Source organism: Xiphophorus maculatus, chromosome 4 (genome assembly GCF_002775205.1).
Source record: "Xiphophorus maculatus strain JP 163 A chromosome 4, X_maculatus-5.0-male, whole genome shotgun sequence".
NCBI lineage: Eukaryota > Metazoa > Chordata > Actinopteri > Cyprinodontiformes > Poeciliidae > Xiphophorus > Xiphophorus maculatus.
The window spans coordinates 32,056,744-32,079,579 of record NC_036446.1 but is presented as its reverse complement, the minus strand read 5'-3'; the positions used below and the strand labels follow the sequence as shown (position 1 = coordinate 32,079,579).

General features: G+C 37.7%; 1 protein-coding gene across 1 annotated transcript in view; it reads right to left on the bottom strand.

Moving 5' to 3' along the window:
- The window catches only part of LOC102233331 (neural-cadherin-like), a 322,632-nt gene that overhangs the window by 125,644 nt on the left and 174,152 nt on the right, over positions 1-22,836 (bottom strand). Inside the window, exons 16-19 of the mRNA XM_023332302.1 lie at positions 14,661-14,804; positions 7,226-7,346; positions 3,267-3,429; positions 1,129-1,797 (exon numbers count right to left, since the gene is read on the bottom strand). Of these exons, the coding sequence (XP_023188070.1) occupies positions 1,129-1,797; positions 3,267-3,429; positions 7,226-7,346; positions 14,661-14,804 (1,097 nt within the window). The remainder of the gene's footprint in view (positions 1-1,128; positions 1,798-3,266; positions 3,430-7,225; positions 7,347-14,660; positions 14,805-22,836) is intronic.

The following is a 22,836-nucleotide window of genomic DNA, read 5'->3' as shown; positions in this document are numbered from 1 at the left end:
ATGATTACCAAAATGGCCTCATTTCACCACATCATTTCAATTCTACAACAACTTCACTGGTTTCCTGTTTCATTCGGAATTCAATTTAAATTCCTGTTATTTACATTCTAGGCAATCCACAACCTTGCGCCTCCTTATCTGTCTTATCTTCTGCACATCACTACTCACTCACGGTCCCTTCATTCTTCCTCTTCCATCCACCTCAGTGTGCCTCTTGTCCGTCTCCGCACCATGGGGGAAAGAGCCTTCTCTTACTCTGCTCCCCAACTCTGGAACACTCTTCCCCCTAACATCCGTAATATTGACTCTCTTCTGACCCTCAAAGCACAACTCAAAACGTATCTGATCAAGTTAGCCTTTAACTGTGTAGTTATTTTGTGGTTTTGTCTCTTTATAGCCATTTTTTTACTGTTTAATTTGTGTTTTTATTTTGTAAAGTGTCCTTGGGAGTTTTGAAAGGCGCTGACAAATAAAACATATTCTTCTTCTTCTTATTATTATTATTATTATTAATAAACATTTTAAAGAACCCACTCGATTTTACTCTTCAGTAAATGGAAGCATGAAAGTTACAAATTACACATCTGAACAGGAATGAAAACTCACTTTAAGCCTAAAGAAACTCCACAAAGCCCTGATGAACTTGTCTTCAGTTACGCCGTTTTGATCAAATGAACAATTACTGTTCCTGAACTGACTTTGTTGTAAAGCTGACTAATAACTCTGAAGCACTGAGCGCCGCCGCGTTATCCACCTTACCTCTGCTGCAGGACAATTTCCTGCTTTAAAAAAAAAAAGGATTTTGTGCAGATTAAAAAACAAATTAGTTCCACTTAAGTTATCAACAACTACCAGCTGGCATGTTTAGGAATTGAATTTGGATCGGTGCCAAAGTTCTGATACATCTGAGCATTTTTGAGTTATTAAAAGCTGCAAACAGGTGCAGAAAGTAGATGGTCCAGCCTTTCAAATCTTGGTGGAACATTTAAAACCCCTCAACGTTCAACGTATATGAGCAAAAACAATCAGGTGTGAAATCTACATTTGCATTTATTCCTACAAAGGAGTAAGAGAATGTTTTGAGTAAAATAAGCTAAATTTCATGCATTAAAGCCAATGTTGACCCACCTGTGCGTTGGGCTCTGAGTTTTCAGAGATCCTTGCCTGACAGGAATGATCGATGAACCTCGGAGCATGGTCGTTGACGTCGGTAATCTGGACGGTTGCGGTTCCGGTTCCCGTCATGCCTCCTCCGTCTCTGGCCTCGATGAGGAGGAGGTAGGACTCCACCTGCTCCCTGTCCAGACCGCTCAGGGCCACAGTGATGGTTCCCGTGGTGGGGTTGATGGTGAACATTTCCGAGATGGTGGGCACTCCGCCCAGTTTGGCGTTTGTGGCGTCTAAGATGCCCACGATCCTGTAGGAGAGCACGGCGTTCTGTCCCACCGCCGAATCGTCCAGGTCAGTGGCAGTCATCTCCATGACGGACGTCCCGATATCAGAGTTCTCTGCTACATCTCCGTGGCAGCTGAGGGCGCAGGGGAATACGGGAGCGTTGTCGTTGATGTCCCACACGTTGATGATAATGTCCGTAAAGCCCGTCAGGCCTTCGCCGCCCTCATCTGTTGCCAGGACGACGAAGCGCCAGACGGCGCGTTCCTCGCGATCCAGCGTCCTCTGGGCGTAGATCTTGCCAGTGACCTCATCGATTATGAATTCACTCTCAGCACCCTGGCCATGGAGGGAGTACCGCAGGGCCTCCTGGTCGGCGTCCTTATCTGGGTCAGACGCTGTTACCTAGAACGTCACCAGCACAGGGAGAACATAACCAGAGCTTTTTTTTTTTTTTTTTTTAATGCCAGACGGCTGCTGAAATATTGCAGAGGTGAAGAGATCTCTTGAGGAAAGATGTCCAAATGTTGTTCTGCTCTGTGGAGTTAAGCACTCTACCAAGAAAATCCCTCTCCAAAAATATCTAGCTTAGGATCTGAAATAAGGGTGGAAAATGTTTTGATTTATATACAGCAATGTAGAACTAGAAAAAGTAGAATTGGTCCATATGTAGCTGAAACCTGAGGTTTTCTCACACTGAATAAATCAACACATACACCCTTTTTTCTCACTGTCTCTTGTTTTAGGCCAGTTGGAATCATCAAACTTACTTCTACTTATTAAATGTCACAATAATGAGAGAAATAATGTGTCAGTCGTAATCATTTATTATCTCATTTATTATCATTTATTATCTAAATAATAAATGATTACTGTCTCTTTAAACACCGAGGGAAAGCCCAGATTATGTCATGGCTTTGAAAATCTCTGATAAGTGAATCAAGTTAATCTTTATCCTGCGTATGTAAACTTCTGGTTTGTACTGTATCTTTACATTCTTTAAGGAATGTTCTGACACCACTGTTGTCTTCCATGAACATCCAGGCCTTTTTGCATTCCTGAGTAAACTAAAAAACAATGTTATTCTCTGACTACTGCAAAATGTAGATGCTTCCTCTATATGAGTTCTTGTAATTTCTTTTATATACCCTGAAGGTGACCTGCTTTGACAGCATGAGATGTTTTCACAACATGAAATGCAAACACCACACCTGAAATTAACTCTGGAGTAAATATATAATGGAGGAATTGTCCACACCTTTCAGTCAATTACTAAAATATGAAAAAAAAAACAGCGCTTGGGAAACTTTTATAATTAATGTGATCTTTTCTAAAATTCTACTGTATGTTTTATACCAAAAACATACTGTATTGTTACCGCTGTATTGTTGAGAATTATTTATTCTCAACAGTGGCTATCTTTTTTAGCTATTTGCATGCCTGTACACCCCCCCCCCCCCCCCCCCCCCCCCCCCCCCCCCCCCCCCCCCCCCCCCCCCCCCCCCCCCCCCCCCCCCCCCCCCCCCCACACATACACACCCCACACACACATATAGAGCACAAAACTAAGGCTAAAAGAAATGACATACTAGGGAATGTCCTCTTTAGGGCGGACCTTAGATAGACGCTAACAAAGAGAACCACAAACTGTTGTTAGATCCCATTTTGCTCTGTTAGCCCATAAGGATAGCATGAACCATGAACCAGCGCTGCCTATTAGTCTTAGTAAATGGAATTCATGAATTCAACTCACTGACTCTTCTTCAACCTCATACATCAAGAACCTCAATAGAGAAAGGATAATTCTCCCACAGTACCCAACACTATAGATATTACAATATGAATATCATGCCATATCACACCCCCCCCAGTACCTGCAGGACAAAGACAGGCGAACCGTCCAGCTCCTCGGTCACGCTGCCGTAGTACTCGTTCACTGTGAACACAGGCGACTCGTCGTTCTTGTTCACCACGTTCACCGTCACCGTCGTGTAGTCCTCCCACTTCCCGTCCGAAGCCAGGACATGCAGCTTGTATCTGAGGAAAAGTTTGAAATTTCAGAAACAAACCCTCCTCATTCTGGAGCTTTGTGAGTCACATTTTTAACGTAGCAACTTCTCAGGAGTCTTCCATAGAAGACTTCTCAGGACCTTTTCAATCGAGGTCCATGTTCAGAGGATCAGCAAAAGAAACATCATCTAGTCTGTTTTCCTGTGGCAAAAATAGAAAATCTAGTCATGTATATTTACTCTTTAGTCAAAACTCTGTCTTTATCTGATAATTTGTCATTTTAAGGGACCGTATTGTGTGCCTGGGAAACCCTCAGGCATATAGTTTCATTTTATTTCAAAATTAAGTAAGTTAGTTTTCTTTCACTTGTCATACAAAATGCAACATATGGCAAATCTGACTTAAAGAAATTTGACTTTGTAATTTAACACCTTGAAATTGGGCCCCTGTGTCTTTAACCTTTTAAGGTCGACGCCCGCCCTGTGGCGGGCATGACGTCATGTTTCTGTGTGTGTTTTTTGCTCCAATGTGATAATAAATTTTGTCAAAATGAAACAAACACTGTAAAATCACAAAGTTTAGGATGTTCTGAAAATAATGATACCAAACAAGGTAAGGTAAATACTTTTTATGGTGAAAATATAAGGGTAAATTCAAAATTAGACCAAAACGGCCATTTAGACCCAAGACTCCAAAGGGTTAAGAAACTCTTGCTTTTTCTGAAACTCCACCTTCAGGAAGTCATCACTACATCACTCATCAACCCTTTAACAATGCTTTTACCAGCGCTGCTGAGAAGCAGCTCGTCTGACAGGTTCAGCAGTAGCTGTGAGTTTGGATGTGTTGAGGTTCGCAGATGTCTTCTTTCCATTTTCAGCCAAAACTTGAGATATTGTTTTATATCCCAACTCTAGTCTAAATGTCTTGATCTCTGTCTTTGTTCCTTGGTCTTACTGGTGCTGATTGTTCAGGTATCAGAGTAAACAGACCTGAATACAGATGGGTGCCATATTTACTGATGTATATCTAATAAAACATTTGAAAGTCAGGCATCACTTTTCTTTCACTTTCCTAATATGCATTGCTTTGAGTTGGCATAGCAAATAAAATCCATTTTAACAACATAAACGGTAAATGGACTGAATTTATATAATACCTTTCCATTCATTTCATCCATTTCATATTTTTACAATTTATAGACAACTACTACTCAGTGGTAGTTGTTATTGTGTCTTGTCTCTATGCTGTAACTGCGAAGTACTTTCCCTGCTGGGATGAATAAAGTACTTCTATTCTATTCTATTCTATTCTATTCTATTCTATTCTATTCTATTCTATTCTATTCTATTCTATTCTATTCTATTCATTCACACTGAACTCAAAGTGCTTTACACCACAGATGTGAACACCCGTTCACACTTACACACAGATCAGTCGGTATTCTACAACCTTAGGATTGTCTGACTACCTGGAAGGTTTAAGTTGTATGAATTTGCAAGATGCGGTCGTGGACGTACTCATCCTTCCTGCAAAAAGCTTCTCCGTTTTCTGTTCTGACTTAAATACTTGCATCTCTCACATCGGACTCTCCCACACATTTATTAAGTCTTAACTCCACATCTGAATTGGTCACATCTAAGATGACTGTCACCTGGTTGGATGATGTTTTTTAAACAATATCATAGATGCAAATAGAGAACTAAATACCTTTTCAAAAAGGAAAATAAACATTTTATTGCCTAACTGCATGTTTTAGACATTCTACTCCAGTTAAATTTAATATATTACTGAAGTAGTTCACAAATATTTTAGTTATTGATTAATCTATTGATTTTTCTGAAGATTAATCAAGTTTTGATTAATTGATTTTAAAAGATTAATTATTTAAGCCTTTTTCAAAGAATATTAGAAATACATAAAAATGCAAATAAAAAAAAGAAGTTCATTCATTTTTAAATAAGAAAATAAACAAATAGTAACTACTACAAAAGAAGTTGACAATTATGCCAAATACTTTTTAATAGTTGACATAATTGTCAACTACTATTGACAATTCTTGATTAATTCAACTACTGGTTGAATTAATCAAGAATTCAGTAGTTAATTCAACTATTGGTTGAATTAATCAATAATTCAGTAGTTAATTCAACTATTGGTTGAATTAATCAATAATTGGTTGATTAATTCCACCAATCGTTTCAGCTCTATTGCAGTGATTGCGATTCTCCAAAAGACTTGTCTGGAGAATCAGATCACACACGCTTGCTCAGTCAACACGAAACAAAAATGTCTGAGATGTGCACCTTGAAGTAAAATCAGAGGAAGAAGAAATAAAAGCTCAGTTTGCTCGTCAGTATTGCACAGATTACAGATTTCCATGAGCACCAGCTGCATTTTCAACAGGCAGCTCATTTAAGTCAAGCTGTTTACTTTCTGTACTGATTTCACTGTTAAGCAGCTATGATAATGAAGCTGTTATCCACCATGTGTACAATAATGACAAATTGCTTCAAACATTTATCTACCATTGCATGACTTAAGGTGGTAGCTGTTGGCGCACTACACTGAGTGACTGTAGAGTCGCCCTTAGTGCAGAAGCTCCCGGCAAAATAATTAGAAAGAACACAAAGTTCAGTAGGAGTGTGTCAGAAAACACCAGTGGGAGCTCTGTGAAAACACCTATAAGGAATGAGACTTCATTTGAATCCCTACAGGAACGCTTGCTGTGAATGAATGAGTTCAATGATCAGAAAGGTATGGGAAAAGTTGAAATGAAGAAATGGTGGCATCAGAATAAGTTTCTGTGGCTGCAATGAAATAATCTCTCTCCTTACTGCTGCTTCATTTGAGAATTTAACACATTAGATATAATATATTCCATATATATTTGTAGGCAGATATAAGAACAACTTTGGATGTTAGCCACTGCAGTAGCTAACTGTCACTCTGTGTATTAATGCACATTAAGGCATATTTGTTGTTTGAACCATTAAAATAGACAGTTGTAAGCATTTTTAGAGGAAATCTCAAGTATTCATGAATTTTGGCTCTTCATGGGCGGCTGCAGTTCCTAAACCCTCCGAATACTGGGGTCCTCTTTATAATTTAAAAAAAAATATATATAATTTTTCTACGCCACACTAAAGGTACATGGGTAAAAAAATAAAATAAAAATGTTAGCTTCTCATACACACTGGACAGTCTTGGTAACCAACCAAGCAACAGCTCAGGCTACTAAAGAAACTGGAAGCAGTAGAATAAATATCTAACTTCCTGAAGACACTAAATATAAATGATAATGGCATCCAAAAACTCAAGGAAAAATTATATCTCTCTTCAAATATCACAATATTTTCTCGTGTGCACGAGAAAATATCTGGTGCGCACAAGAAATCAACTTTTATTTCTTGTTTTTACATGCGTCCCCACAGGGGACTCTGTATTTTTCAGTTACCTAAGGTTTATTTTGGATTTTTAATGACTAAGAGAGAAATACCCTGCTGGTCCTGGAATATGTGCATGCACTGACACACACACACACACACACACACACACCCACCCACGCACACACACACACACACACACACACACGCACACACACACACACACGCACACACACAAAGAAAAAAATCTGTCAAAAAAAAAGATGTTTGTTTAAACAAATCTAAAACAACCTAGAAACATCAATAAGAAAATAAGAAAAGTTCAACTAAATTTTGAAAACTAACTGAATCATCTACAGTTGTAACTTTTACAGCTCCTCACTAATGAATAGAAGAGGAAAATGAAGAGCTGTGTGGATGTGTTGTGACAGAATGCTCACCTTTTGTTCTGTTCATAGTCCAGAGGCTGAGCGATGAAGATGGTTCCCACCTCTGGCTCCACGTCAAACACGCCTCCTGTGTTTCCGGATGTGATCTGGTAACGCAGCTTCGCATTCCCACCTGCACCAAAAAAGAAGCATGCTATAATATTATATAACAATCACAGGGTTTCCTTAAGTTTCACCAACTCAAAGTTAACACTTTTTCAAATTATTTTGAATGAAATTTAAGACCTATACATTCACACAAATATATGAACTTTGTCCAGCCAACTGGTGATAAATTTGGATTTACCCAGAAGACACGAAAAAGCTAGCTAGCTAGCAGGCTATCATCGGTATGTCAGCAGTAGCCTCCACCGCCTTGAGTTGCAGAACACAATGCTTAATTTTAATTAAGCATTGTGTTCTTAATTAATAAAACAATTCTTAATGTTTTTTCTTAGTTAAGAAAAAAAGAAAGAAAGTCATAAAAAATACCTGCTTTCTGCACTAAATAAAAAAATGAATAAAATAAAGAAAAAAGCACTATTTTCTCAAAATATTATGAACAATCTAAGATCCCTAGAATTTACTATACAATCTCTTTGTGTTTATACCTGAAATAAGCATATTTGGTCATTTATTAGAGGCTGATTAATGAAATGCTCTCCTAAATGAAACTCCTGGTAAAGCCATGGTCTGCATCTCAATCCTCCACCCTGGATGTTAATGTGAAAGGGAAAGATGAGGCCTCTAAAGGCTAGATGAGATTCAGCGCTTATTAAGGAGATGAAAGTCAAGGAAGGAGGGAGCAGAATGCTCTAATCCAGATCGTTTTGTACTGTCTGTCTGTTTTCATTCTAAATGAGACATTAGGGAATACATAGGATTGCATTCCGTTGATTCATCCTCATTGTCTTTTTTTGTTGCACTTGTATAATTCCCTTAAGCACTTAGAAAATGCTGAAATCCAAAAGGAGGAGGAAAGAAAAGCAGAACTGTACAGGGAATAATACAGCAGTTAAAATAAACAAACAGCTCAAGAGAACATTTATGTTTTTTTTCTCCAAATGTACCAATTTTGAAGTTATATCTCCTCTCTGGGTGAGGGGCTTTACTGACACCAGAGTGCCAACAAAGATGAAGTCTGTTGCTGTATCCAGCCCTTTCTGGTTACGTTCTGTTGATCATCTTGCACTAATGCAATATGAATTTTACTATAAGTCATAGTGCTGCATTTATAATGGAAATGTATAGTTTTGACTAAAACTAGAACTACAAGCAGTTTCAATGGTCCAACCCAGTATGTTCCCCACCCTCCTATTGCCAATTATATTGAATGAATCACAACACAACTCAATCAAGAGCATGTGCTTTGACTTTGTACTTTTTTCTTTTTTTTTTTACTTTAAGAGAACTCAGATCAAACTGTTATTAATCATTGACTCCTAGACCAGTGTTTCTGCTCTGTCCTCTCAAAGCCCAGTCGGTCGTGGCAGATGGCCGTTCACGCTGAGTCGGGTTCTGCCGGAGGTTTCTTTTTGTTAACAGTCCATTTTTCCTGTCTACTGTCATCACCTGCATGCCCAATGTGAGGAACTGCTACAAAGGTGAGGATTTCATGTGATCATGAAATGTTTGCTCAGGAGGAGGGAAGGATTTCTGCAAGGTCAATGACTCTGTGTAATCTGATGGATCAAGATGGAATGCATGTAACTGACTTTGAAGGATTTTACATGATTAGATTGAAGTGACTAGATGTTTCTGTACATAAACTGAATGTTTATCTTGTAAAGTGCCACGAGAAGACATTAAATCAGTGCTATGTAAAGAAGCTGACCTCAAACTGAACTGAATTAGATAAAGGTTAAGAGCAAAAAAAGTAAAGTTTGAATTTTGTCTTGGAATAAAAATACTATTTCTACAATCAAAACTGCTTTTTAATGTGTTATATTGCTTAAAAAGAATATGTTAGCCAGGTCAGAACTCAAAGACAATTGAGAAGGTCTGATTGCTTCATCTCTGAATAAATTATTTAGAAAAGACGGGGACTAAGATCAATTTATGGATAAGATGCACATGCAGCATAAGAAACCTACTGTAAGAAAATCCTAAATAAATAAAAGTTGTAAAAATAAAGACAAAGGATGGCAGTGGCGTGCCCCTTCAAGGTCTTTTGCCTCGGGCTGCAAAATAACTAAGTCCTCCTCTGCACCAGTCTGCCTACAACATTGTCTCATTTGTCCTAACAACCAAAGTCCTGAGTAGACTGGACTTGGACTTCTTTGCTGCTTATGGAAACATGAATTCTGCTTTCTACCAAAAAATCTAGAGGGAGAATGTTCAGCCATCATTTGCTGACCTTAGTCTCAAGCAGACTTTGTTTTTATAGCAGGAATATGATCTGAAGGAAGCAAACCAGCAAGTCTGCTGCTGTGTAGAAAACAAAATGACAATTATAAATACTGCAAATGAGCAGAACTGAGATGATGTGGTCTGTTCTTAATTAGGCTATCTGTGTTGTAAAGCTCTTCTACGTGGATAAATTAAAATAATTTTACCAAGAAGAGAGACTTCCTCCTTGTGATGTAAAAGACTGGCTGCTTTTCACCAGTAGTGGTTAAGTTTAAGAGGAATTGACCTTTCCTGACTGGAAAGTTGTTGATTTGGGGAGTTTTTTTTTTCTCTTTAGAAGTGAAATCATAATTTAAAGAGTTATTTTTGTATTTACTTAGGTTAAAGTTTGAGTGCTATTCTGAAATATTTTAATGTGACAGAACATCAATAACAGAAAATCTATAAGGAGGCAGACTTTTTGTCTGTAATCTATAAATTGCATTAATATTATTGTGGACAGGGCTGCACAGTGGCGCAGTTGGTAGCACTGTTGCCTTGCAGCAAGAAGGTCCTGGGTTCGATTCCCGGCCCGGGTCTTTCTGCATGGAGTTTGCATGTTCTCCCTGTGCATGCGTGGGTTCTCTCCGGGTACTCCGGCTTCCTCCCACAGTCCAAAAACATGACTGTTAGGTTAATTGGTCTATCTAAATTCTCCCTAGAGATGAGTGTGTGTGTGAATGGTTGTTTGTCCTGTATGTCTTTGTGTTGCCCTGCGACAGACTGGCGACCTGTCCAGGGTGACCCTGCCTCCCGCCCAGAACGTAGCTGGAGGTAGGCACCAGCAACCCTCCCGACCCCATTAGGGACAAAGGGTGACCAGAAAATGGATGGATGGATGGATTATTGTGGACAGAAATAGCCTAATGTTGCATAATTACAAAACCTTCTTTGTGGATGTTTATCTCTATGTTTTAAAGTGCCTGTTAGACTTTTCTACATAGTGAATGTTCCTCTTAATATGAGTATAATAGTACGCACATAAATGGCTGTCACAGAGACGCGGCCAAAAAACGCTAACTTAGCATTTCTAGATAAGTGACATAAAACATAAACCAATCTCACATGAATAAAACATATTCATATGAGATGTCATATGGAGTCTTTATGTGAAACATTTAAATACTATGACGGATTAGGGGCATGCAAAGAAAATAATAATAAAAAAGAAAACACAATGTTATAAAACTGAGAGACAAAAGGAATAATATTCAGAGAATAAAGTCAAATGGGAATGAAGGTCAGAATATTATGACTTTATTCTTTTATTATTATGACTTCTTTCAACTTCATTCTCATACGACTATTCTCGTAATTTTAACTAATTAATTAATTGTTTTCTTAGTATGGCCCTAATACTCCGTCAGCCAGCAGTACTACCAGCTAAAAGCTACACAAGAAAAACCTAATTCAATCATAGATTATAAAATGTACACAGAGTTACTCCTATATCAGCCTCTTTCTCTCACTCGGGATGTAAAGGTGTTCAGTTCCTGTCAGCCTGAATAAGAGAAGATGCTGCGACATAAAGCTGCTATATTTGGAAGTTACCAAATTACCTTTAAAGATAGAAAATGACACTGTGAAGCTCTGCAATAATCTTATCACACCGGAAGGGGATTATCATCCAGCAACACATTCCAAGTTTGGCACAGACCAATAGCATCGTGTTATTGCAGTACAAACACTTAATATGGATGTAATATATATTTCAGTGTCTCTGTGGACAAGCACGACTTTATGCTCTTTCAAGGTATTTCGACTCCCTTTCTATAAGGTCAGAGTCAGGCAGACTGTGCTGCCTCTGGCAGATGAAAATATTGTAAACTTGTGATTAACAGCTCGGAGCACACATCATGTAATATTCTAATTAAATGTGTTGCTGTAATTAAGATATAAAATTAAAAGAAAGATTCCTCTGGTGATGCAGTCATCCAGCCCGACTGTTGGTGCTGCAACACATCACCTTGTCACCCTACCTACAGGCTCTGGTTATTTTTAGCGAGCGCCGAAAGATATATATTATACATGGATTTCACGACGTAGCATCGGATTTCTTCTGCTCTTAGTCTAAAGACAGTGGCATGCTTTAATAAAATCTATTGGAAGATAGTACTTACTGTTGTTATTAATTAATTAGAAAATGATCAACATATAAATTTATTGACATTCAAATGATTACATTTACAAAAAAATATGTTAAAAATCATAGCAATGTTGATTTAATTCACTAATTCAATCCCAAAATTCACTTTATATAGATTGTGTAGATATAGAGACACATAGAGTGATAATATATTTTGTCAGCATGTATTTGTACTAATTTGGATTAATATGGTTCACAGTTAATGAAAAACCCAAATTTAGTTTCTGGTGGAAAATTAACATTACATAAGAAAAAAAAATATTTTAACACAGCAATGTAATTCAGTATCAGGTCGATACTTTAGTTTCTGATTTCCTCCTGAAATGTATTTTGCATTTGTACTGTAGTTTCTCAACTCTATCTAAAAAAAGATAAGGTTTTGATATGCGCTATATTTAGGAGAAAAAAATGTACACACTTTTTTTTGTATTTCTACCTTTTCTGTTTGTTGTCATATGTTTTAAACTTCTTTAGAGACATTTCTCACTTGTCTAAATCCTACCCCAAGTTTTAACAAAATAATTCAATAGAAAAACCACAGAAACATACATATAGCAAACTTAAATGTAAAAATATTTTGTTCTTACTGGCCCTGGCACTGCATTTATTTGGTGTCAAACTGATTATAAAATATGCCGTATTGCTCACATCTAGCATATTATGAAGCCAGGAACTGCAAGTCTAGTCCCATCTCAGAGTTTTTAGTTACAGTTGCCGCATTCCTTGTTTTACACATCAGAGGCCGTACTGGACAAAGCTGGAGACGGACTGAAATGTTGTTCTTTTCTTGCATAAAATTAAGTTTTTGTTTCATGTTGATTTTATTGCTACCACATCGATTCCATGCCACGTTCAACTGATGCAGTAATTTATGCAACCTTATGCAATTCTAATTTATCAAGATGCACCTGTACACTAAAGTCATCCTACAAAGTCCCCAGACGTAGAAGGACTACTAGAAACACATTTTCTATTGAGCTGAAGTGAATGACATAAATTTTCATGACAATCAGCAGGAAATCACATCTGGCACACTGTGATGCAGACATTACATTTAAAGTTAGAGGAAAAGCTTTTGAGTGTTTTTTATTCTGGAGGAGAGACACTTTTTTCTACATTTTCCATCTAAATTCATGCAATCAAACAGAAAAGATCAAACATTAGAAAAGCATGGATCTCCTGCAGCTCTTTCAGTTTGTCCAACTCTATATTACATAAGAAAGAAATTGATTAAATGTATATAAACAATTCTTTTTCCCTGTAGAAATTCTCCTCCAATATTATTTATTGGGGTGGTGACTAAAAACTGATAATTCAGAGACTAAAAACCAACAAAAACAAATCTAAGACATCAACAGGAGGACTGACCCAGAATTGAAGAATTGTTTATTCACTGTTGTAAAGGAAACAAATATATTGGATGAAAGCTGACTACGTCTAAAAAGAGAAAAGTTGCAACCAAATTCTGGGTGGCCTTCATTCACGTAAGGTAGAGAGTTTATGGACAGATTTTAAGTGATCAAAGTAACTTTGACTGTTCCAGTTGTCACTGCAGTGCTGCTGATATAGAGAAAAAGCTCTTGTCACTTTTCCAGAAGATGTTTTCCTGCTTTCCATCCAAAAGATGCTTCAGCTCATCCTTCATCAGCGACTGGTTGCTTTAAAGCTCATCACTGCTAAGTTCCATTGTTCTTGAAGTTCCCAAGACGCAGCTGCTGAGGGTCATCAGAGCGAGAAGAAACAGGCTCAGCACATGACCCCACGCCGAGCCGAGGGCGCCGTGTTAAAAAGCTGCAGTCTCTGTGAGGAAGGTGCAGTCTGAGCTATTGAGCTGCTGTCAGCTGTGGCTTAGACCAGAGGTTTGAGTCTAAGTTGTTACAACAGCAATCGTTGTTGTTAGTTGTGCTTTTTTATTTAATTAGATTGCATTGTATTTGTGAGATTGTCGATTAAACATTGCTGAACAAACTACAATTGATCCAGAGTCGGCTCCATCCATTATTACTTCAGTACGCAACACGCTGCTGTGTGACGCCAACGTTCTCCTTCTGCGCAAGCAGGTCACTTTGGAGCCGTATCCAGCTCACTCAGAGGTCTGCATGATACGCCTTTGCTTTGTGGAATGACTATGCAAAATAAATAAATAAATATACTGGAATTTAGCATCAAGACCTTCTGTGTGAGCGCAGCCCTTCTTTCCTTCAGGTGTTCTCCATGCTCTTGTTGGGCGCTGAGTGTAGTTTTGGCTGCTACTTTTAGCAGCGTCAATTGCTATGCTGAATAGTTGAAAGAATCAAAAGTGTTCAGGAATCCTTTAAAGAAGAAAACCGCCTCGTAGGCCGTTACCAGGCTGAGATCCAGAAGTGACAAGTTGAAGATATGAGAGAAAAAGAAGCTGATATAAGAGTCCAGGGATGTCCGTCAGCTGCACGCGGCTTTTAAAGAAACCATGGCTGTAAGATATAATTGACTTTAGTGACGGAGAAGCCCTAAAAAAAAAAATCATTAGAGAACACATTTCCAATCCTTCAGAGTTTCTTCATGCAGCTTACATTCAAATGTTATATTAAATTGCTTCTTTCACGGTGGCTGATTCAACCTCACATATTATTGTGATTTTCCCAGCTCCATAGCATGTTTTATAGTGCTCCCTTCCAAGTAAGCGGGCGTCAGACAAAGGTAGCAGAGTTAAAAGAGGATTTTTCTCTTCTTAAAGTGAGGGAAAAGCGAAGCAGTCTGGCAGTGTGGCTTGTGTGAATGTGTTTGATTATGCATTTCTAGCACTGGCCACACATTCACGCCTACATATTCTATTCTGCCTCTATACCACCGGATGTCAAAGCACACACACACACATACACATACACACGCCTTCACATGTAGAGTCCTTTTTTTTTTCTTCATTCCACCTACCTTCGTCCCCATCATTGGCACTAACTGTGAGAATAGCAAAGCCCACGTCAGCGTCCTCATCCACATCAACTTCATAAGACGCCTGTGCAAACAGGGGCTTGTTATCGTTCACGTCGCTGATGAAAACGCGAACATATGCTGTGTCTGGAAATTTAAAAAAACATACAGATAGAGAGAGAGAGAAGGAGGAGAAAGGCAATTAAAACCAGAGGTTGCTCCTATTCTGTCAACGTTAACATGAACATCTGTTTTTTTGTTTTTTTCCTTTTTGTTTTTTTCCCTCTTGGTGCAGCATTTTAGTCGCTTCGATGGAGAGCATCAACAAACCCGAACGCATACAGGAAAACATGGCGACACTTCTGCAAACACGTAAATCCTTTCAGCTATTATTTTATACCACTTTTGACTATTTTTTACAAAATGTCTGTGTTGATTTTGACGGTTTTGCTGCAAAATTCTTTATTTTGTTTCTACATCAACATCCAACCTAAGGGGAAGTGAGCTTCACAGGGAACCTGATCAGACGGGGATCAGGGCGACGCTCTGCGCGAACCAAGACACTACGGACGCTTCCTCTGATATCTGTATCAAGAAGTGCAAAAATTGCAAGGCAGTTTTGATACTAAGATTAATTATTTACCCCAGGGCTGTGAAGATGGTACACAGTTCATGGTAAAAAAAAAAAAGAAGTAAAAAATAGTAAATGGAAGTAGCCTTAGAGCTGCACACACTGCCAGAGCTCTGCACATGTTCAGAGAGGTGGGCAGCAAAGGAAGATGAATGCAGGAAGTGACTGAGTGGATTTCAAAGCTATAGCTCCTCTGTGTTTTCACACGCAGCACCCAACTCCATCCTACAGTCTCGCTCTTTGGCAAGAACTTCCTGCCAGCAAAAAAACGTCTTATCAGGGCTGTTTCTGTGAAAACATGACAACTCACTGTTGTCTCTTGTCTATGTTTGTGCACTTAGATCTGCAAAGCAAACACAGAGTATTCAAGTGCCTTCCTTTCCTGCATTTGTTCTTTTTTTTCCAGACACACACACACACAAAAATCCAAACAAATAAGGTTTGAATGCGAAACCTAAAGCGAGAGACAGGCCAAGATCAGTTCAGGGATTCTGAAAGGAAATGTCAGGATTTCTCACCGGCATTCTGGGTCTACAGTTTGACTAAGTGGCATGTTTGGATGATTAGAGGCAGTAGGTCATTTTCTGCTGTTCAAGACGAAGAAAGTTTAATTTCATTAAATGAACTGTCATTTTGTTTCCTATATTATATTATATATGCATGCTGAAATAAAGAAAACCCTATGGTTGGGGTTTCTGATGATGGGATTTCTGTGAAACCGTAGCGTCATTTCCATTTTAAATATTCGCAAAACAATTGATATTCTGCTTCTCTTTAAAAAAAAAAAGACTCACTTTTGCAACTGTGGTGTTTCCATTAAACAAGAAATGCTATTAAAATCACCCATGAGCAAGTGTTTTCATGCAATAAGACATTTAAAACCGTGGCGGCGACGAATGTAAACACTTCAGCAATATATTCATAATTCAGTCATGTCACAATCAGCCATTGGAGGAGACGTCAGCGTCTCACTGAGGCGTTGAGGCAGAAAGGCTTTTGTACTTGGGAGCGGCTACGTATGTTAGTGGCATTTAGGGGAAACTGTAGTCTTTGATTTGAAGAACTTTGGATTCAACACATTTGAACAACAAACTCAATTTTTGATGAACTGTGCGATGCTGTGAGAGCTCTGGTGGACTCAGCTGTCATAGGAGGCCAGTTCCTATAACTAAGCTGCTGCTGTGTACAAACTGGAGCGATGTGAAAAAAGTGTTTCCTTTGCAGTATTGTAAAATACACAAATCTCGATTATGGATGAAAAACCACGTCGTCCTAATGCAAAAAACGTTTATCAAATATATATATATATATATATATATATATATATATATATATATATATATATATATATATATATATATATATATATATATATATATATATACATACATTTTTTTAATTGCTGTAAATAATATTTATTAATTAATTAATTTTTAATTGCTGTCTTTCCATTAAGGACATTTATTTTCATAATTCCACTTTGCTCAGTTTTATGGTTATTGGAAACAAAGCTACTGAGTTCTGTCATTTCATTAAAATACTGTTTTCCTTTCAGTGTATTTACCTCTGAATAGTGAGTGTATTAGAATGAAAGGTGTGGACATATCTTTCATGCATTACTTCTGACAGGATGCCTGGAAATGTCCTTTCAATACTCCAAGTGATCAGATAATCACTATCCCAATAAATCAGAAAGTAGGTCAAACCATCAGTTCCACTTACAGTTCTAACATCTTGCATGCCGAGACAAGTGAACAGGGCATCCTCAAATTGAATTTCGTCTTATCACTTTATATCAACCTGAAATCAATCCAAACTACCAAAATAAAAAGAAATAAATCAGCAATGTTTGTGAAAACTAGGAATCCTGAGTCTCCAAACTTTTAGTCAAAACTGTTGAGTCCATCATCGTCTTGTGTGAGCCTCACAGTCTCACACAGCTGTGTGGCTGTTGCATTTCCTCATCCAGCAAGCTGGTCAACAGCTGTTGCAACTGGCAGTTGAGATCTGGCAGACTGGGACAGAGTCGGAGTTGACATTTGAGGTAATTTAAAATGTGTCTGACTGTTGAGAGAAGAAAGACCCAGCGAACTACTGAAGGACCTCACGCATGGTCCCCATACGTCTGTACTAGGATGCTGGAGGGGTAAGGCATGCAAATGTAGAACATAATTAGCTGCTACTGATGAAAAAGGGAAGAAGTAGTAGGAGGATGATGGTTTGTTTTTGTTTTTTTCCAGACAATGTGCAGCTGGCTCCACCAGAGCTCTCACAGCTTCACAGTTCATAAAGTTGTGTGTCATTCCAACATGTTGAATCCATAACTACTCTGTAAAATCATCGACTACAATTTCCCCAAGTGCAGCATACAAAGCCTCTCCCAAGAAGGCGGGGATTGTTGCTCCAATAAGACCCCCACGTCTCCTCTGATTGGCTGATAGATAATGAGTACTAGCACCATGGCTGAATTATGAATATACAGTATATTAAGTAACAGTTTTCATCAGTCGCTGCCATGATCTTTAACAAATTACCACATGAACAATTTTTTTCACATGTGATTTTAATTTCATTTCCTATTTAATGGAAACGCCACAATTGCAAAATTGACTTTTATTGACATAAGCAGAAAACAGACAGAGATTGGCGCACATTTGTAATGAAAACACAGCTACAGAGTAGCCTTGTGCCATCACTGTCTTCAACACACCATGATGTTGCGTCTCTCTGTAGCATCAGCAGGTCATGACATATGAGAATTATTTGATGTAGAAACTCAATAGTGACAACTCAATGCTGCACATGATGGACAACTGCAGGATTCAAACACTCTGCCTCATACAAATGCTTAGAGGGAAACATGTAATAAACCCACTAAGTTATGGTAAAGCCCTGTATATGATCCAATGCTGCCTGTGGCACTGCTGGTCAGAATGACACCAGTTTTTCTCTGTGGTTTCTGTTCTAACCATGCAAGCAACTGAATCATCAACACCAATAGTCTGCAGGTACAGCACTGATAAAAGGTATTCAGTCCTTTTTCTTCATTTAGGTTTTTTGTTCTACCGCTTTTGTTGCTTTTCCAAATCAATCATGGTCGCAATAATTTGGCTTTTTTTTTTTTGGCAAAATAAAAAAAAACAACAACAAAAAAAACACCTTCAATGTCGAAGTGAGAACTGATTTCTACAAAGAAGTAATTAACTGAACATATTTAACGTAAAACAAGAAATTACAGAAATTTCCACCCCTTTCAAAACGATATTTAGGTGAAGCACTGTTGGCTGCAATGTGTAGATTGGTCTCTATCAGGCTTGTACATATGGACTCTATTTTCCTCCATTCTTTCATACAAAACCATTCAAGCTCTGTCATGTACCATGGGCATGTGGGGGCGTGGCTCAGAGTTAGGCATAATTATGCTTCCTAAAATAATCAAAAGTCAAGACAATGTGTTAATATGGATAGAAATTCAAACATACAAGCTTTTTTTCTTTCGCTGTCATTCATTCCTTTTCTGGTTCATTCTACATTCAAAACAAACCAAGAACAACGTCAAATTACTGCCAGTGTCTCTGTAGTTCCTGCACTTCTTAATATTTAACATCTGTTTACACTGTTACAAATGCCATGGTGAGCCAAACCTGAAGTGATATTAATAATCAATGGTGATTCATAAAAAATACAAGCCTCTTTTTGAAAAGAAACTGATGCACTGCTTCTACAAGAGTGCAATGCAAGAATAATTTTCTCAATCACTTCAATCTCGTATTTAACCGAGAATGATTGAGAGACAAAAAAGAAAATGAAGTAGTACTCATTACAGCTGATAATAATTCTGCTCTTCAGAAATAAATAAGCATTTTAAAAATGCCATAAAACCCTTTTTAACTTCCGTAACACACATGACTCTGCCAGGAGTCTGATTAGTATCAGACAAACATACAGAGTCTTAGACATTTGCATATCGGAGCATAAGTGTGCAATAATGTCAGACTTTATGAACTGGCTACAGCCCTGCAGAATCATTAAGGTCGTGGAGCGATTTTGACTTTGGCAGCTGACTGCTCCACAGAGAGAAATAGGAACATTATGCTGTAAAACCAGATTAAATCCTTGGATTAAATAAGGAGCTAACGTTTTATGTGCCCACAGCCTGCCACGTGTTCACATCATGTCTGTACTTTGAGTTTATTTTGTGTGTTCTTTAAAATACTTTTTAAAAAATGTTCATTCTTGTTACGCTTTCAGTTACACACCTGGCAAAATGCACATTGTTTACAGACAAAGATCATAGTGAGATGACAAATGTATGACAAATGTTTGCATCAATAATATTTATGTTAACATTTATGAGTCATATTTCATCTTACTAGATTAGAATCCTTTACTGGGTACAAAGATAAACCATTTTAATCAAGAATAATTAAATGTATCAGCTGGAGCTGTAAACTTTAAGGCATTTTATTTTTCATTTTCAAGATTCTGTAAATTCTGAAGTATTTCATCTTTCCTTCAGGTCAGAGGATAAATACAATGATTATTATTCTTCCAAATGAACTCTTTCATGAAAGTAAATTTGTTGTCAACAGCTACTTTCCAGGTCAGTTCTCTTTTCTCTTAATCGTTACAGTTCCTTACAGAAGGCCAGCAGTACACCCTTAATAACAGGTGTAATGGACCTGGAGTGTTTTATTTGCCTCTGCTAACTAGCTACTTAGTACTTAGTACTACTTCTTACTACTAGCTTACTGCTAGCTAAGAAGTAGTAAGCTAACTCCTTACTTCCAGTAAGACGTTAGCTAGCAAACTTCTTGTTGAAGATAGTTAGCTAGCTTACACAACACGCATGTTGTTAGTCCTTCCTTTGTACATTCCTTTTTCAAGTCACTTGTTAAGTCAAGAATGATTCAGTTAATACAGGTCTTGAATGATGGCTGTTATGTCACAGAACAGTTAGGTAGCTGCACTATTATGCTAGTTTGCTATGTGGCATGTTTCTCCTCGCCCTTTTTTCTCCTTTTTTAAAAAAAACTTTTATGTCTTCTCTTACGTTTCTCCCCACCAACTTCTTCATGTTAAATATTAAAGTTATGATTTTGTTTATAGAAGGAACTGATTTAGAAACAACTCTATGGGGCAACTGGTTAAATGTCTACTTTTCATTAAAATGTCTTCAATACAACATTTAAACCATGATTCCACCCTGAAAGTAGAAACCACAATTTCTTTCAGTCATATCCCTTCACTGCCACCACTTGCTCAAAAAAACACTACTGGATAACAAATCTACCATCAAAGATTTATTTTAATATGAACTGATAACCAGTTAATTTGCACTGCTTCTACAGCTGTGCAAATTAACTGGTTCATATTTTGACTACCAAACTGTTTCTACTGAATTTGTACTTCAATTCAGTAGAAACATGTAGAGAAAGAAACTCCACTTTCCATGTACATTTTCTGGCAGATTTAACATTTTTTAAATATTTTTTTTTCCTATTTTGTCACATTACACTCACAAACCTTAATGTAAAACACAAAGCAGTGCTTTTTTTTTTTAAATGGAAAGAAAATGATATCTGATGTCACTGTCATTTTTTCCCATACTAGTAATAATCTGCAAGTGTGGTATATATTGATAGCCTCACATCTTGAGCCAAACAGAAATTAAAATGTCCACCTACGAGATGTTCGCAAAAATAGCATAAGCTCTGGTTGAAAGGAGGAAAACCTCAAGCCTACATTTCTTGCCTTGCCATGGATTTTCAGATGGATTTACATCCAGACTTTGACTGGGTCAATGGAATACATACTGTAAATATGCTTTGATCTAAAGCTTTTTATTGCCACAATGGCAGCATATTTAAGGTGCAACTAAGAAATTAATCTCTGTTCTACTCACAGATCTGCTCAGCCTCTAACAGGTCCCCCCCCCAACACGGCATGTGCTCTTTGTGTCCTAAATCGCCTGAAAGACTTATGGAAAACTGCAAGCAGGCTTTCTTCTTTCCAGTCTTCCTTCTAAATGTGTTGAGTGGCCTCACTGACAGTAGGGACCACATGAGCTGTGATCCCGAACGGCCGTGTCTTGGTAGGTTTTTCACAGTTTCTAATGCAGCAATGCCTGACCGCTTTGGAGATCACAATCAAGGAAGGTTTTGCCTTTTGGTTTCCAACATTCTTTTGTAACTATTTACACAATTCATTGCCCACTTATCTATTTTTGGTGAGATACTATACACACATATATATATATATATATATATATATATATATATATATATATATATTTTTTTATCTATCGATCTTCACTGGACCTTTGATTCTCCTATTATTGATCTCTTTAAGAGTTCTACTGCCACCAGGTAAGAAATTATGATTTTCAAATAAAAAAACACAACTGATTTTAACATTTGATGCATTCGTGCTGAAAATTGACAGGAAAATGCAGTCCTGAAGTTAAGTCGTCCACATTCTGCTTTGATTAACGTCCTACAAAGTCTTTGCTGTTTTTTGGAGAAGGATTATAGACTATGGTCTGTTTTGAGGAGTTTGTTTTTCTACTATCACCTTTTCTTATCCATCCATCTGTCTCAGCAGCTGTTCTGTTTCTTCATCATCTCGCTATGCTTCTTGTCTACGTATGCATTTCATCTGGCAGCAAATGAGAGCGAGAGGGATAGGGAAGAGGGGGATCGGGCTGACATGCTGAAAGAGGGAGATGCCCTTTGGTTTTTGAGTAAAGAGATCGAGACGGAGCAGATGTGGGAAAAATAAACATTAACACTGCCTTCGATCGCGATTTGGAGGCTTAGATGAAGTCTGTAGAGCAGCTGTCTGCTGCGCCAAGTTCTTTGTGTTGCTCTGTTTTTCAAAAGAAGAAGCAATCTCCAAGATCTTGTTTTCTGTTATGAAAGGATTTTGAATTTGATGTAATAACATTTTATTTGTCTCCACGGCATACTCATAAACAGCAAGAAGAGCTTCTATTTATGCATTAAGGTGTGTATGTCAACTTAACATGTAGCTTTACACAGAGACCTATACGTTTGGCCATTCATTTTACCTTCCTGCGATTCATTTTGTCTGCGCTTTTATTAGTGATAATGCTCGACCACTGTAGAAATATCCTTAGAGTAGTATTCATACTTTAAAAATATGCCAAAAAAGACAGGAAACTCTGGCAATTTGAGTATTGAAAAATATGGAACTGTGATCTGAAAATTATTACATCCTGGATTTTTACAAATAAAGTCTACTTTTGAGTAAAAGTCACTGGATGGATGTGGTGCTATTTAATATAAAAGTAAGGTGGAGTTTTTCACATCAATACTCTGTGTTGTACATAACGTCTTCTCTTGTAATAAGATTTTAATATTATTGCCTCAAATGAATAAAAATTCAACTGAAATAACTGGTCAAATTTTTTTATCATTCCTGAAATCAGTCCTTGGTAAAACCTTATCGAATAAAAAAATCATGTGCCAATTTAAATAAGTGAGGACATTCAGTTATGGTGTCACTGTCTTCAATTGTAGGAAAACA